Raw genomic sequence first — 16,781 nt, 5'->3', positions numbered from 1 at the left:
CAAACCCCCATTTGAACAGAGATCTGTAAACAGAATATAAATAAATGAAGAAGTTGTGGAAAATGGGTAGTGGCATTGGTTTGTATAACATTGTGAATATACTTAATGGCAATGAGTTGCACACTTAAGAAGGGTTAACATAATTTTTTTGTAAAAAAGGGGGTGTATCTTAAGTGTATTTTACCAAAATAAAAAAAGATCTAGAACTATACACACACTTTGTATCTATGCCAGTTTTTTGACTGTTATACTATAATTATGGGGCATGTAATCATTAGGATGATGGATAACTTCTTTTTTTCTTTTAATTTTTTTTTTTTAATTTTTATGTATTTATGATAGTCACAGAGAGAGAGAGAGAGAGGCCCAGAGACACAGGCAGAGGGAGAAGCAGGCTTCATGCACCGGGACCCCGATGTGGGATTCGATCCCGGGTCTCCAGGATCACGCCCTGGGCCAAAGGCAGGCGCCAAACCGCTGCGCCACCCAGGCATCCCGATGGATAACTTCTTATGAATCTTCTAGCTATTTCAAAATAAAAAGTTAATTAAAAATGAAAAAAAAAAAAGAGCAAAAGATGGAGATCCTGAGTGGCTCAGTGGTTTAGCCCCTGCCTTCGGCCCAGGGCATACTCCTTGAGTTCTGGAATTGAGCCCCGCATTGGGCTCCCTGCATGGAGCCACCTTCTCCTGGCCACTTCCTCTGCCTGTCTCTATCTCTCTCTGTGGCTCATGAATAAATAAATAAAATCTTTTTAAAAAACTGAGCAAAAGATTGGAACAGATAATTAAAAAGGAAGATAAAAATGTGGTCATCATTATTGATCACCAGAGAAATATAAATTAAAACCATAGTAGTAGGGGATCCCTGGGTGGCGCAGCGGTTTGGTGCCTGCCTTTGGCCCAGGGCACGATCCTGGAGACCCGGGATCGAATCCCACGTCCGGCTCCCGGTGCGTGGAGCCTGCTTCTCCCTCTGGCTGTGTCTCTGCCTCTCTCTCTCTCTCTCTATCATAAATAAATAAAAATTTATTAAAAAAAAAAACATAGTAGTAGGTTGCCACTTTTCATTCATAAAAATGGCTTTAGTTGGGGCACGTGACTGGCTCAGTTGGTAGAGCATGTGACTCTTGAACTCAGAGTTGTAGGTTTGAGCTTTATGTTGGTTGTAGAGGTTACTTAAAAGAAAAAAAAGGCTTTAGAAGGAAACTGACAATACCAGGTGTTAGTGAAGGTGACAGAGTAACTGGAACTCATACATTCCTCTTTTGAAGGCATACACTCATAACACAGTCTTAAAAACCCAACCCTTGTTTTTTATTGAAGAGGAATGAAAACATAGCCACAGAAATACCTGTGCAGGATGTAAAGCAGCTTTATTCATAAACCTTTACTGATTTTGAAATCAGATGTTGAAACATGTTAAATTTAGTTAACTGATACTTTTCTTTTTTTCCTCACTCAGTCTCTGGTTCTTTTCCCTTCTGTTTTGTCTCTAACCTCTTCCCTCTCCTTCCTCTCATTCTCATTTAGAGTAGTAGATTCATAGCTAAAAAAATAAGCAAATGTGTTTTAATGCAGAATACAGTTAAAGGTTGTCCGTTGATAGAGTCCTGGCTATTTCTCTAGGAGCCTCATAAAATGGCATTGTTTTGTTGAAAATACAAAGTTCCGAGTCTGACCCCAGCCATAATTATAGGCTCAGAAACATTATTATTTTTTTTTTAAAGATTTTTTAAAAAAAAATTCATAGAGACAGAGAGAGAGAGAGAGAGAGAGGCAGAGAAACAGGCAGAGGGAGAAGCAGGCACCATTCAGACAGCCTGATGTAGGACTCAATCCAGGGTCTCCAGGATCACGCCCTAGGCTGCAGGCGGCACTAAACCGCTGCGCCGCCGGGGCTGCCCTATTTTTTAAAGATTTTATTTATTCTTGAGAGACGCAGAGAGGCAGAGACATAGGCAGAGGGAGAAGCAGGCTCTGTGCAAGGAGCCCAATGTGGGACTTGATCCTGGAACTCCAGGATCACGCCCTGGGCCGAAGGCGGGTGCTTAACCGCTGAGCCATCTAGGCATCCCCAAAACTTGATTTTTGACAGGAAACATGGATAATAAAAATGGATAATAAATCCATTCTTTAGAGATGGACTTTCACTAACTAGCATAGAAAGACTGAAGGGTAGTCAGAATGCTAATTTATTAAATTTAAACATACTAAACATAACTTGTTAAACATTTGAATTCTCTTTACAAGTAAGAAGGGAGTTTGATGGAATATGGATAAGGGTAGTTGAGGCAGTTGAATGTTCAAAGGCCATCTGGTTAATAATATTTATGGTTGAGTCACAGTGGGCTGTTACAGTATGGATTGTAGTAAGTTTCCCTCTCCTTGGATGCACAGCATAGACCTAGCTTTGACACTTTTTTTTTAAGATTATCTATCTATCTATCTATCTATCTATCTATCTATCTATCTATCTATCTCTATCTATCTATCTATCTATCTATCTATCTATCTATCTGAGAGAGAGAGAGAACCGGAGTTGGGGATCGGGGCAAAGGAAGAGGGAGAAGCAGATTCCCCACTGAGTTGGGAGCCTGACATGGGGTTTGATCCCAGGACTCTGAGATCATGACCTGAGCTGAAGGAAGAGCAACCCAGGCAACCATGACACTTTACTTTTTGTGTTGCTCACCAGTTTCTCTTCTGTTGCTCACCAGTTTCTCTTCTGATGAATACCTTCATTATTTTAATATGTTAAGACCTTCTGTTGTACATTGATCTGCAGAACTGGCATCTAATGCTCAAAATGTAGCTCAGGATCTGCCAAAGAAAAATTCTTATGAGCTCAAAGGTACGGTTGTCTAATTTAAAAAATTTCCTTGGTTAAGAACATTCTAAAATGGGGGCATCTGGCTGGCTCAGTTTGCAAAGCATGTGACTTTTGATTTCGGGGTCAGAAGTTCAAGCTGCATGTTGGCCATAGAACTTAGTTAAAATAATTTTTTAAAATGCTTACAATATCTTCCATTTTAATCAAGGCTAGTTAAGGAAACTTCATCAGTTGAATAATTATAGAAACTGTCTTTTTACAACCACTTGATAAACAGCTTTTGGTTATGGAAGTGCTTTACAGATTGGCCTTCAATACAACACAGATTTTTGGATGCTACTCAGCCTGTGCTATGTGAAATAAGTCATTACAGAAAGATAGTTATCGTATAATCTCACTTATGTGGGGAATTTAAGAAACAAAACAGGATCATAGGGGAAAAGAGGAAAAAATAAAACAAGACAAAATCAGAGGGCGGCCCCGGGTGGCTCAGTGGTTTAGCGCCACCTTCGGTCCAGGGCCTGAGCCTGGAGACCCGGGATCTAGTCCTGTGTCAGGCTCCCTGCATGGAGCCTGCTTCTCCCTCTGCCTGTGTCTCTGCCTCTCTCTCTCTCTCTCTCTCTCATGAATAAATAAATAAAATCTTAAAAAAAAAAAATCAGAGGGAGACAAACCATAAGAGACTCTTTATTCATAGGAAACAAACTGAGGGCTACGGGAGGGAAAGGGGATAGGGGAAAGGTTAAACTGGGTGATGAACACTGGGGAGGGCATGTAATGTAATGAGCACTGAGTATTATATAAGACTGATGAATCCCTGACCTCTACCTCTGAAAATAATGTTATATGTTAATTAATTGAGTTTAAATTAAAAAAATAAAAAAGATTTTAATTAGCCTAAAAAAAGACTGCTGAATCACTAACTTCTGCTTCTGAAACTAATAATATATTACATGTTAATTGAACTTAAATTTAAAAATATATATTAAAAAAACCCACTGAATTATATACTTTAAAGTGACTAATTTTATATTATATGAATTTTACTTGAGTAAAAAAGATTGTCAGACCAGATTACAAAATCCCATCAAATTTAATAGCAAAATATAACTTTAAATGCAATATAATTAATTTCTCATGTTAATGATAGAAAATAGTAAATAAATGAAAGTTAGAAAAAGAAGACACAGATTTTTACCTCATTGTTTTCCTTTTTTCAAAACTACATGGCTGCCTTATATGTGCTTTTGATAGAGGGCTAACATCAAGTTAAACATAAAGCATGCATTTCAAATTTATTTTAAGCTGAAAATAAATTGTTTTTGACATTTTCCCATATGTTTGAGAGGTAAGTTTATAGGTCTATAATGGGGACCAAAGTCTTAATGTAAATTTTTAATATTTCATAATAAGATTAGGACTTGAACTTGTATTTGTCTATATGTAATGTCTGTGTATTTAGGGTGGGTAACTGCAATAATTGGCCCTGATTTCTGATAGGGGTTCCCCCCTGTTGCCACACATAACCACTTTACAATGTTGCACTTCTGCTTGTGACTGTGTACATTGTCCTCTACTAGTTGTTATATGTACTTAGAATTTTTTTTTTTTTAAGATTTTATTTATTCATGAGAGAGAGAGAGGCATAGACAGGCAGAGGGAGAAGCAGGTTCTGGGGGGGTGGGAACCTGATGTGGGACTAGATCCCAGGATCTTGGGATCATGCCCTGAGCCAAAGGCAGATGCTCAAATGCTGAGCCACTCAGGTGTTGTTCTGCTCAGATTCTGTTTTTATGTGTCTAAGTTTATGTTTTAATTATTTTAAAAATAATCTTATCTCTTAAGTATTAGGCCAGTCTCTTTACATTGTTTATATGAAAATGTGCTTTAACTTAATACCACTTAATTGTACATTTAAAAATGATCATAAAAGTAAATTTTATGAGTATTATACCACAACTTAAAAATTTTTTTGGAAAAAACGCTATGTTGTAAACTTTAGGATAGTTTTAATATTTTATATAGAGAGGTTTTTTAATGCCTCATCATTGTTTTTCTCCTTTGGAATATCCCTTATTTATATTTATGTATATATATACATACATATGTGTGTGTGTGTGTGTGTATCTTTCCAGCTATTTTCCAACTTTTAAGATTTTTTTTTTAGATTAAAAAAAAAAAAATCTCTGTACCTAGTGTGGGGCTTGAACTCACAACTTCAAGATCAAGAGTCGTAGGCTTTACTGACTGAGCCAGCCAGTTGCCCCTGTTTTCTTTGTCTTGATTAGAATGTTCCTAAAACTGCTTAGGGTGAGCTTTAGCTTTTTTATAAAATTTATTAATCCTTAGAAAACTGTGTTCTGTAATGACTTTAACAGCCTAAGCACATTAGGTAGGGTGGATGGAGGTGGCACCAAGAACGGTGCTTACTGGCCATCCTTCACATTAGTTTTTGTCCTTTTACAGCTATGCATTTACTTAGAGAAAGGGCTTGAAGGAGATATATTTGAAGATTGGAGATTATATATTATTAGTACCAAGAAGAAAGTCACGCTGTAGAAGGAATATAAGAATGGAGAGTAGGTAGATGGCTTGCCTCAGGTTCATTTAGCTTTGTGTATAGTGTGACCTTTAAGAAGCCTGTGTGGAGGTCTTAACAAATTTTCAGTACTGATTTCTGACTAGGACTAACTACCTTTTGTTTTTCACTTAAACTGTAACTTCTTTCTTTTTTCTTTTTTTTAATTATCATTTATTTATTTATTTATTTATTTATTTATTTATTTATTTATTTATTTATTTATTTATTTATTTATTTATGATAGAGAGAGAGAGAGAGAGGCAGAGACATAGGCAGAGGGAGAAGCAGGCTCCATGCACCGGAAGCCCGACGCGGGACTCGATCCCGGGTCTCCAGGATCGCGCCCCAGGCCAAAGGCAGGCGCCAAACTGCTGCGCCACCCAGGGATCCCCACTTCTTTCTTGAATTAAGAAAATATTTTAACTCAGATGTTTTGGGACCATGTTAAATCCATATTTGTTCTACTACGCTTCCAGAAAAATTACAGAAATCATTAAGAGATTGATGGTTCAATCATCAATCACGAAGGATCAGATTGTCAGTTCATATCTTTCTCTGTGAATCTTTACTGTTATTTTAAGCATACATGCAGTCGAGAGGCACAAAAGAACAAGGAGTGCCTGTTTCCACATTCTTCCTGATTATAATATATATATTCTATGGTCTACAATGATAGATGAAGTCTGTCAATGATGTGTTTAGGTTTCTCACAGCAGGGAATGTTTTCAGGTTCGAAAAATCTCCCATATAATAGCATATCTTAAGTGATAGTTTTACAGGAAGTCATACTGCATAAATTCATTAATTCTGTGTTTGCCATAACCAGTCCTAAGCTCGGGACATCCAGTCAAAGCATTCCATAGAGAAGGACTTTTTCTAGGTAATACCATCTATTTATTTATGAGGCAGTTGGGTACTAGGTTTTTGACCTGACTCCAAGGAGATTAGATTCCACTTTATTTTTGAGAGTGTTCCCCTTCTCTTTTTCTTTTGTTCTCTCTACACACAAACCTCATGGTAGGTCAGATGCTCAACTCGTTTCTTCCTGCTCAATGAAAATATTCACAATCTTAATGCCTGGGGGTATAGTTGATATATTGGTGTATTTTCTTTTGAAAACCATTTTCTCTGGGTATGTATATATAGTTTACAGTAATGGGCCTGTAACTTCTACAGGATCTCTGAATACTAAAGTCAGCATTTTTGGACACAAATGCTTTTTCCTTAAAGCACTTAATTACTTGATAGATGTTTATTATGTAACAATTGTTTGAACAGATCTGCTCTACCTAATCAAGAGTTATAGCACCATATTTTATGTGAGCAGGACTGATCTTTGGTAGAGATCTATTAGGAAACCACAGAAATTGCTTTGTGGATAGTACCCAGGTAAGTTGGTATTTGACAACATGACATTTTATTGAGTATAGATCAGAAGCTTCCTGTTTCTTGGATTATAAAGTAAATTACTAATGAGATACATGGCACATCTTATGCAGTATACAACAGAATTATTTGAAGAAAGACAATATTTGGTATTGTGATGTAAGCTATAATTATTATCAACAGGAGCCTGGAAGAATTCTGTGGAAGAGTGGACAACAGATGACTGGACTGAAGATGTAAGTATTTAGCTTCAGGTTAGATCTATCTTCTTTTTGGTTTCTGATAGGGGCATGTGTTCTTTGAAGAAAGCTGGAGATACCTTACAGTTGTTCATGGTTCCTTTTCAGACATCAGTGATTATCATGTTTTTTAGAAAATGCTTCTTAGAAGGAGGTTGGTGTTTTGAGGTTTTTAAGAAACTTATTTTTAAAGCATCCACTTAAAAATGACCAGTTGTAAAATAAGACTGAAATCATTTTTTTGGTCTTATCTCTTGTTCTTTCTTTAAAAATTTAAAAAATTTTATTTGAGAGTGAGAGTGCTCAAGTGTGGGAAGGGACAGAGGGAGAGGAATAAGCAGGCTCCCCGCTGAGTGGAAAGTCCAAAGTGGAGCTCACTCCCAGGACCCTGAGATCATGACCTGAGCGAAAGTCAAATGCTTAACCGACTGAATTACTCAGGTGCCACTTGTTTGTTCTGATAACCAACTGATGCTGTTGCCCTGGCCTGTGAAAATTTATTTTTTATAGCATTTTTATTAAAGGAGACTGTAGTGTTTGGGTCACAGCTGAAATTAACCTGAATATGTGAATCTGGTTCTAGCCCCAACCCCTTCTTCCTAAAACTAGATGAGCTCTTTTTATATTCATTTATTCCATAGACATTTTTCAGTGTACCACACTAGCCTCTGGGTAGTGTTCATTTATAACTCTGGGATTAGCATAAGATATTCTTTGATCAAAAAGATTTAACTTAAAAAAGAAAATGTAACTGAACTAGAATCCCTTTACCACATTTTATACCATTTTTCTCTTTGACTCTCAAGGTCTAGAACATGTGTATACACATGATAAAGAGCAGGACATTACATGGGAGAGAATAAAGGGGTTATAAGGATTGACCTTTATTTATTTAAATGATGGGTTTTAAATTTATTTTCAAGTAATCTCTCCATCCAGTATGGGGTCTAACTCACAACCTCAAGATCCAAGAGTTGCTTCTCTACCAACTGAGCTAGCGAGGTGCCCCAACTATTGCCTTTAATACCATGCAAGTAGCCCAGACTTCAAATTTTTTTTCTTTGAATTATTTCCGATCTCCTTTACCATTTTGTTTTCATAAGTATATTTTTATTTATTTAATATTATTTTATAAGTATATATATATAAAGATTTTTATTTATTTGCGAGAAAGCATAAGCAGGGGGAGGAGTAGAGGGAGAGGGACAAATGGACTTCTAGGACCCTGAGTTTATGACCTGAACTGAAGCCGAATTCAGATGCTTAATGGATTGAGTCACCTAGATACAAGTGTATTTTTAAAGAAGTGAACAGCAGTTATGCCACCCCTGCCCTGCAGTGAAGCAGTATTATGTTTGGTTTGTTAGAGAGCAAACTGGGTAGAGTATGAGGAAGGAAGACAGTAGAGATGTTTGAGTATAATGTCACACAGCTCTGTTCTACTGGTACTATGAAGAGGCTGGACTAGATGGGTGGTTATTTGAATCAATGGAGGGATGGGTACCAGTGCTGAAGGAGGACACATTGAGCAGCCTATGGGCATTTTACCTTATTTCAGAGTTGTCCAACATTTAAATGTTTTGTATTACTAGAATTTTTGCTAAGAGTTTGTTGGGAGAAAAGAATATTTCCAGTGCTAGAAGCTTTAGCTTTCCTTGGCTCCTGTCTGGGTGAGCAGGCAGGCTAGAAAATTAGCAGGAGAGGGGCGCTTGGGTGGTTCAGTTGGTTAAGCACCTGCCTTTGGCTCAGGGTCATGATCCTGGGGTCCCCAGATTGAGTTCCACACCAGGCTCCCTGTTTAGTGGGGGAGTCGGCTTCTCCCTCTCCCTCTGCCCTTCTGCCTGTTCTGCTCTCTCTTGATTAAATAAATAAAAAATCTTAAAAAAAAAAAAAAAAAAGAAAATTAGCAGGGGATCAGAATGCAAAAGGTCCGTATTCAAATTCTAGCTAAGCTGACGTATTGACTTTAATGCATCTTACTGAGCCTTCTCTTTTGTCAGTGTAATGAATATCATAACAATTGTCCTGCCTAACTCAACTGCGTTTTTCTATGGGTCAGATGAGGGTCTTTCAGTTAATGTTGCTAACAAGCAGTTCAAATGTACACAGAGAGTTTAATATTCTACTGGAAAGCCCATATTATATCACAATATAATTTATAATTAGTGAAAATAATTAACATAGGAAATTTGGATGTATTCTTTCAAAAATTAAAAAAATCAAATCTTTTCTGAGATGGTATAAAATAATGCTTGAAACATCCGTAGTCTAAGGTATAAATTTAAAATTCCTTGTGGAGCTTAGATTAATGACTAATAGGTTGCCTGTGTGGCTCAATCAATTAAGTGTCCAACCCTTGGTTTTGGCTGAGGTCATACCAGGGTGGCGAGATCGAGCCCCGTGTCGGGCTCCACATCCAGCAGGTATCTATTTGAGATTCTTTCCCCGCCCCACCTTGTACCCATGCTTTCTCTCTCACACAGAAATAAATAAATCTTAAAAAAAAAAAAATCTTAAAAAAAAAGAAACAGTAACTATTATTAGCCTTTCCCTCCCCACTCCTTTTTTTCCCCGTTTAAGTAATTTCGGGACCCAATGTGGGACTCAAACCTGCAATCCTGAGATCAAAGGGTTGCATGATCTATTGACTGAGCCAGCGAGGCTGCCCCTAGAGGCAACCACTTTAAATAAATTTTATGTATTTTCTTCTGATTTTTTCTTTTCATAAATCTTAAAATATGTCTTGTGTCTCTTGAAATCTGAGAATGCTTACTTTCTACATATTTTTTTAAAGTGTTTTTGTTTTTAAGTAGCTTCCACACCCAACATGAGGCTTGAACTCACAACACTGAGATCAAGAGTCACATTTTTACTGATTGAGGCAGCAGCTGCCCCTCTCTCTTTTTAAAAAAATAAAGAGGAAACAATTTAAGTTTCTGTGTTCCACCAAGGTTAGATACGATGTCAGTGATTTAATGTGGTTCTCTTTTGCTTTGAACTGATTAGTATTTTTGCGGCTTTGGATCTACTTTACCACTGCTTTTTAGTTATTCCTTTATTGCTTTACTCTGTTACAGAGTCTTATATATAAAATAGAGTAAAGGTAAAAATGATTTCTTTGGGGCTCTTTAAGATACCTTGTAACAGGGTGCAGTGTAAGCCCTTCTTGTTGAAACAGTAAACTATTCACTTTTTGTTTTTATAGAAGATGAACACCTACTGGCTGCTCTGCCTGAATATTAGTGTGTGAAGCAACCTGATTTTTATGCAGTGTTTCAGAGTTCTGAGACTGTTAGAGTTGATAAGTACTAGAGCAGTCTTTAAAAAGGATAAACTGGCCATGTCTCTGCCGCTGTATGTTTCTCATGAATAAATAAGTAAAATCTTAAGTGATAATGACAAGTAAATTTTTTTTATGTATTTCCTTTGACTACTTTTTGGTTGAGGTATAATGAGAGTATTGAGGACTAAAAATTGTCAGAAATTTGATAAATTTTTGGTTTTATGTTCTGTAAAATAAGAGCAAAGTATTTTTTTATTCCTTTCCTTATAGCTTTCTGAAACAAAGGTCTTCACTGCCTCAGCTGTTCCAGCAGAGAATCATGTCACACCTGGGCAAAGGTAAATAATTTTTGTCACCTTTTGTTTGTTATTCAAAGCAATAATTTAAATTTCTTGCTCAGGAGATTTATTTGGGGGCTCAGGTCTTTTTTTTTTCCCTTTGCTTAAATCTTTCAGTTTGTTGTCTTTTCCTTCTAAGAATTTGTTTTATCTGTAACCATCCTTGTGAGCTAACAGAGCCTCCATCATTTTCTAATTATTGTATCCAGTGGTGAATTAAAATAGCAGTTATGTTTGGGATTTCTTATCATTTGTGATAGAGATTATGTTAAACCTATTTTATTTAACTTAATTTTTTTTAAGATTTTGTTTTTAAGTAATCTCTACCCAATGTTGGGCTTAAACTCACAACCCCAAGATCAAGAGTTGCAGGCTTCACTGCCTGAGCCAGCCCAGTACCCCTGTTAAACTTAATGACTGTTCCTTTTTACTTTTGTAAATATGTTGGTTTTTTTTGACACATCAACCTAATGGAGAATATTCTTTGGTTTCTGTGTATAATACCATTTATTTAGATCTTCTAAGGGTAATACAAACTTCTCATTTTATATGGGCTCTATTAGTTTTATTAATTTTTATTTTTTTGACATGGCTTATATTTTTATGTTTTTATTTTTATTTTGTTAAAAAGATTTTATTTATTTATTTATTCATGAGAGACACAGAAGGAGAGGAAGAGATATAGGCAGAGGGAGAAGCAGGTTCCCGATGGGTAGCCAGATGTGGGACTTGATCCTGGGACCTGGGGATCATGACCTGAGCTGAAGGGAAATGCTTAACCAACTGAGCCACCCAGGTGCCCCAGGCTCTACTAGTTTTTATCTAGCCTTCTAGATTACAGAAAATAAAGGCGTTTTCAGGAAAATAAAAACACTGTTTTTATGTACAGTACTGAATTCTTAACTTTTTTTTTTTTTTAAGATTTTATTTCTTTATTTGAGGGAGAGACAGATAGTGACAGAGATAGCACAACTGGGGAGGAGAGTGAGAAGCAGGCTCCCACTGAGCAGGGAACCTGGGATCATGACCCAAGCCAAAGACAGATGCTCAACCAACTGAGCTACACACAGGTGCCCCCAGAACTGAATCCTTAAAAAGCATTCATTTATATCCTAGTTTCTGCAATAATTTAAAAAACCTTTGATTATAGTCTCAAATGCAATGATTTAGGAGTGTGAAGGCCTTTCTAGGTATGACACCTGAGAATTGAAAGACATTTTGATCTTAACATGCTTGATTTCTTGCTAAATGAGATGATTATAAAACTTTGTTACAGGGAAATAATAATGATCAAAGGGTTTATGAATTGCTTAAATTTATTTAGATGGCTAAAACTTACTCATTATATTGATTACTCAGTGACTTTCATAGGAATATTTTCATTAAAAAAAGGGGGGACACCCAGTGGCTCAGTGGTTAAGCGCCTGCCTTCGGCCCAGGGCATGATCCTGGAGTCCCAGGATTGAGTCCCACATCAGGGTCCCTGCATGGAGCCTACTTCTCTCTCTGCCTCTGTCTCTGTGTCTTTCATGAATAAATAAACAAAAATTAAAAAAAAAAAAAAATGAAGCCCCGTCCCTTGTTCACTGAAACAGGAGGAAAGGATGGGACCAGAGATTGCAATTGGGCATGGGAGGGCATTTAAAAAAAAAAGAAAGAATATTTAAAATAGACTTTAGTGGTTATTTTTCAGAAGACAATGCTGTACTATTTTTAGGCATTTATCTTCTCTTTTGGAATAGAGTGTGCTGTGTTTTTTGTGATAATATAGCTTTCGAGATATGTTATATATGCTACGACTACTCTGAATTTATATCCCCAGAATTAGGAAATCATTAGTTAGAACGTTACCCTGAGATCCAAAATTCTTGTCTGGGACTTCAACTGGTTATGGGAAGGTAAGAGTGGGTAGTGCATAAGGAAAGGAGCTCAGGTCTAGGAACTTTATTCTTTATCAGATAGTAGTGGGCCTTGAATTATTTGACCTCCCAGGATCTGCTTCACTGGCATGGTAAACATTTTGGACAGGAGATCTGACTGGAAACTGGCCTTTGAAAGGGTTTAATGGAGCAAATTACCATGTTAATCCAGAGCACCTTGCAGGTTTTGTGGAGAAGAGTTAGTAATTCACTTACATGTCGGGTACTATAAATCTAGAGGATCATTTCTTCTTCCTTGTGCTTTTAGGTTTTCAGGCCATGATTCTCAAGTTGCAGTGTCTGTTCTTCTGGGGGCATTAACAAGAGTTGTAGTTAACAGAGTACTTATTAATATAGTGTGCATTTCCCCCCTGAATATATAAGAGAAAATTATTGGAGATTTAAATAAACTTAAATATATTATAGCTTTGAATGTAGAACTTAAGGGGATGTTTATGATAAATGGGAAACAGCTTGAATTATCTACTATGGCTGTGGTTCTCATTCCTCCAAAATAGGGATTCACTTTCCTTGAGGCAATTTAAGAAACAATTGGTTCCAAGTAGTGAATGGAGCAAAATATTCTACAGTAAATTATCCAAGCTTCAGAGAATTGTTTATTTACTCATTTGCTTCAGGTTTCAAATCAGTTGTTATTGTGCTATTTCTGTGGAAATGTCTTGATGCACCGTTTCATTTCTCTTCTTTGCCAGGCCTTGGCTTTAGTGTCTGTCTGTGGCTTTGTATGCTTTTTTTTTTTTCTTTTTCCGATTGATGCAGTCCTTTTGACTCCTTTAAATTCCAGTTTCCAAAGATTTTCGTCACATAGATTATTTTTTAACATGAATTTACTTTATATTGTTTCACTTCTCAAATTCATTATTGGTAAGATTTGCTTTTGACTCGTTCCTCATTTGCTTTTTGTCTGCTTAGCATTGATCTGGTAGCCTTGCTCCAGAAGCCTGTTCCTCCCAGTCAAGCCTCAGAAGTCAACTCCTTTGAAACTTCCCAACAGCAGGGCTTTGGTCAAGCTCTTGTCTTCACAAATTCTCAGCACAACAATCAGATGGCACCAGGGACTGGCAGCTCCACTGCTGTCAACTCCTATTCTCCTCAGAGTCTGGTAACTCACTTTTATTTTAGTATGGGATTTGAAGGAATGTACCCCTAAGCAAATGCATTGTAGAATAACACATGCCTTATAATTATTTTCAAAATATAAAAGTATAGTAAATCTCGTCTGGAAAACAATGATGTGATAATTTCCAAGCACATATCTGATGATTCCATGTGGAATTCAGCTACTCTGAGTTTTCTGGACAAAGATAAAAAATATTTCCTTATGATTTGTTGAAATCTTTTAAGTTGTAATCACTCAGGCATCTCATATTAATTTTTTCTTGGATTTTGTTTTAAAGTCTGTTACTTATATTAAAATTTTCATTTGTTTCCCAGTTTAGTTAAATTCAAATGTTTGTCAGTATTGGCTTGCTAAAATCATGCAAAAACAGTTCTTTCCAAGTCTGCCTAGATGCTTATATTTTTTGCATTTTTTTTTTGTTATTCATAAAATTAGTGTATTTTTCTTAAAATGCCACTCTGTAATGGAGACCCTTATAATATGGATGTTTTCATTAAAACCAGGGCATCTGCTGCTTGTATATCTGGCTTTAACTTCGCATGAGAATTTAGTTTCTATCAGAAGGGACTCCAGGAACTGGTAGAGAAGGATATGAAGATAGGCTGAAAGGAATAAAATCTTAGATCGTAGAATGTGAAAGAATGTAACTGCAGAATGGTAAAGTGAAGGCCCCAGCTATAGGTAGTTCTCAGTTGATATTGGGGGATGTGGGTGGAGGATTGGAATACCTCCATATACAGATCAGCAGCTTTCACTAGTGGTAATTATTTTGGCTCATGCTTTGCTGTGTTTTGCCTGAAATATGTGGTTGAGAAACAATTTCTTATGAAATATGATCTAATCTTTCCCCCTGCTTGACTCAAAAATCATTTGCTGAACCCTAATAGAGAATTAAATATGTAAACTTTTCATTGCTGTCTTCTACTCTGCACAGACATGTCATGTCGTGTATAACTGGTTTGGGAACTTGACATTTTTAGTGTTATTGATATAATTACATATGAGACGGTATCAGTTCATGAAGTAAATAGGACAGCCCAAGGCATGAGAGGGTCTAATAATGCCTCAGTTTTTTTAAATTTAATTTTTAAAAAAGTAATCTCTATACCCAGTGTGGGGCTCAAATTTATCACCTTGAGATCAAGAGCTGCACATACCTTCCACTGACTGAGCCAGCCAGGTGCCCCAGTATCCTCAAGTTTTGATCTAACCATCCCTGTCGTTTCCTGTTTTGCCTTTCCATCTGCTGCTAGTATGCTGATGTAATGTCTAGGCTGACCTGCTGGAATCTTAGGAACATTGGTTGGACATGAGGGGTTTTTGGTTGTTTTTTAAGGATATGAGGGTTGGGTTTTTTTAAGAGTACCATCAGGTGTTTTGCTTTCATAATGAACACACCTTGAGAAACTGGGATAAGTTGTTTAGCATATTACAACAGTGGTGCTCAACCCCCTGTACTTTTACAGTCAGTGGAGAACTTCCGTAAATAACAACAGTAATAATAATAATAAAATAATGCCAGAGTCCACACAGACCAAAGAAGTCAGAATTTTGAGATTGCAAGTTGGGCACTTGTGTGTGTATATATGTGTGTGCATGCATACTTGTGGATTAATACACACATTGTTAAAGCCCCCATATTGAAATGTACATGAAATTGAGAAGTCTTGTGCTAAGTGTTAATCTGAAGCAAAGTGCTGCTTCTTGATTCCCTGATTTCATTGCATTGTGTAAAGCACAGAGAAAGTGCATTTGGTAATATTACCTGATGCAGGTAGAGATCAGGTAGGGAGAGGAAGAATAGAAGCATCATCCTGGAGGCTTTTACTAAATAACAAGGGGGCTTGAACTGGGTTTCGGTGGACTTGGAGCAACATAAGGCAGGTATTTTGGACAGCATGATAAAGGATTCTGGAGTAGTGATAAATGTTAGCAGATTCTGTGATTGATGTGCAATAACTGCTTACAACCTAATGTTTTACTCAGATAGGAGAATTTGGATTTCCTTAGAACATTTGGGATACTTCATGCCTTTGGATACTGTTAAAAGAAATAATTATTTCAGCTTCTACATTTGATCTCTTAAGAGATTGCAAGTCATTTCTGTTTTTGACCTTTTAAATGGTTTCCAAAAGTTATTATTTTTTAAAAAATTTTTAAAATTTATTTATGATAGTCACACAGAGAGAGAGAGAGAGGCAGAGACATAGGCAGAGGGAGAAGCAGGCTCCATGCACCGGGAGCCCGACGTGGGATTTGATCCCGGGTCTCCAGGATCGCGCCCTGGGCCAAAGGCAGGCGCTAAACCGCTGTGCCACCCAGGGATCCCCAAAAGTTATTTTTTGATAAATAACTTCTCTTTTGAGAAACTGAAGGATCTTGACATATAAAAATGCAGTTGATCTGCCACTGTGTTCACTGGTCCTAGGCTTTCATTCTCCTTGGGTCTTTTTTTTTTTTTTTTTTTTAAATTATTGATGTAGTCTCAATGCTTTATTTTTGCTTTCATTTCCCTTGCCTTAGGAGATGGAGCCAAAAAAATGTTGCTACGACTGATGTCTAAGAAATTACTGCCTATGCTCTCTTCTAGGATTTTTATGGTTTCAGGTCTCACATTTACGTCTTTAATCCATTTTGAATTTATTTTCGTGTATGGTGTTAGAAAGTGGTCCAGTTTCATTCTTTACGTGTATCATTCTCTTTGGATCTTAATATCTGACCTGACAGGATAGATAGGGGAGACATAACATTTTCTTTTGTATACTTAAAGAGTGTATATGGTGTTTTTAGTCATCACAACAACTTGAAATAAATGTAGCAGTGTCCAGGGTATCTGCCTAATACACAGATCCTTATGTGTCATTTGTTGTCTGATTTTAGAATATTAACTTTTAGCGCAGCAACCTGCATTTTATTTTGCAAGATGACCTCGCTGATCCATTCTGTGATCAGTTATTTTAATTAAACATGATTACTGTTGTTCATATATTAAGAAAATACTGTATTTTTGTTTCTCAAGCTTTGTCATTTAATTCATGGTATTTTTCTTTAGTTTAAAAAAC

At 36.7% G+C, this 16,781-nt stretch overlaps 1 protein-coding gene and 1 non-coding gene across 8 annotated transcripts in view; both read left to right on the top strand.

Annotated features, from left to right (window-relative positions):
* UBAP2 (ubiquitin associated protein 2) overlaps positions 1-16,781 on the top strand; it is a 124,843-nt gene that overhangs the window by 83,912 nt on the left and 24,150 nt on the right. For all 7 annotated transcript variants that reach the window (XR_005366923.1, XM_038552617.1, XM_038552616.1 and 4 more), the window contains 3 exons: positions 6,983-7,035; positions 10,592-10,659; positions 13,512-13,701. Coding sequence is in view for 6 of the 7 variants with exons in the window: in XM_038552617.1 (XP_038408545.1) it covers positions 6,983-7,035; positions 10,592-10,659; positions 13,512-13,701 (311 nt within the window). In the remaining variant the exon portion in view is untranslated. The remainder of the gene's footprint in view (positions 1-6,982; positions 7,036-10,591; positions 10,660-13,511; positions 13,702-16,781) is intronic.
* Positions 13,817-13,899, top strand: LOC119874089. The gene has a single exon (XR_005367310.1). It is a non-coding gene; the product is annotated as a small nucleolar RNA SNORD121A (small nucleolar RNA).

This window comes from Canis lupus, chromosome 11, assembly GCF_011100685.1.
Source record: "Canis lupus familiaris isolate Mischka breed German Shepherd chromosome 11, alternate assembly UU_Cfam_GSD_1.0, whole genome shotgun sequence".
Classification (NCBI taxonomy): domain Eukaryota; kingdom Metazoa; phylum Chordata; class Mammalia; order Carnivora; family Canidae; genus Canis; species Canis lupus.
This window is presented reverse-complemented; position numbering and strand designations above follow the sequence as displayed.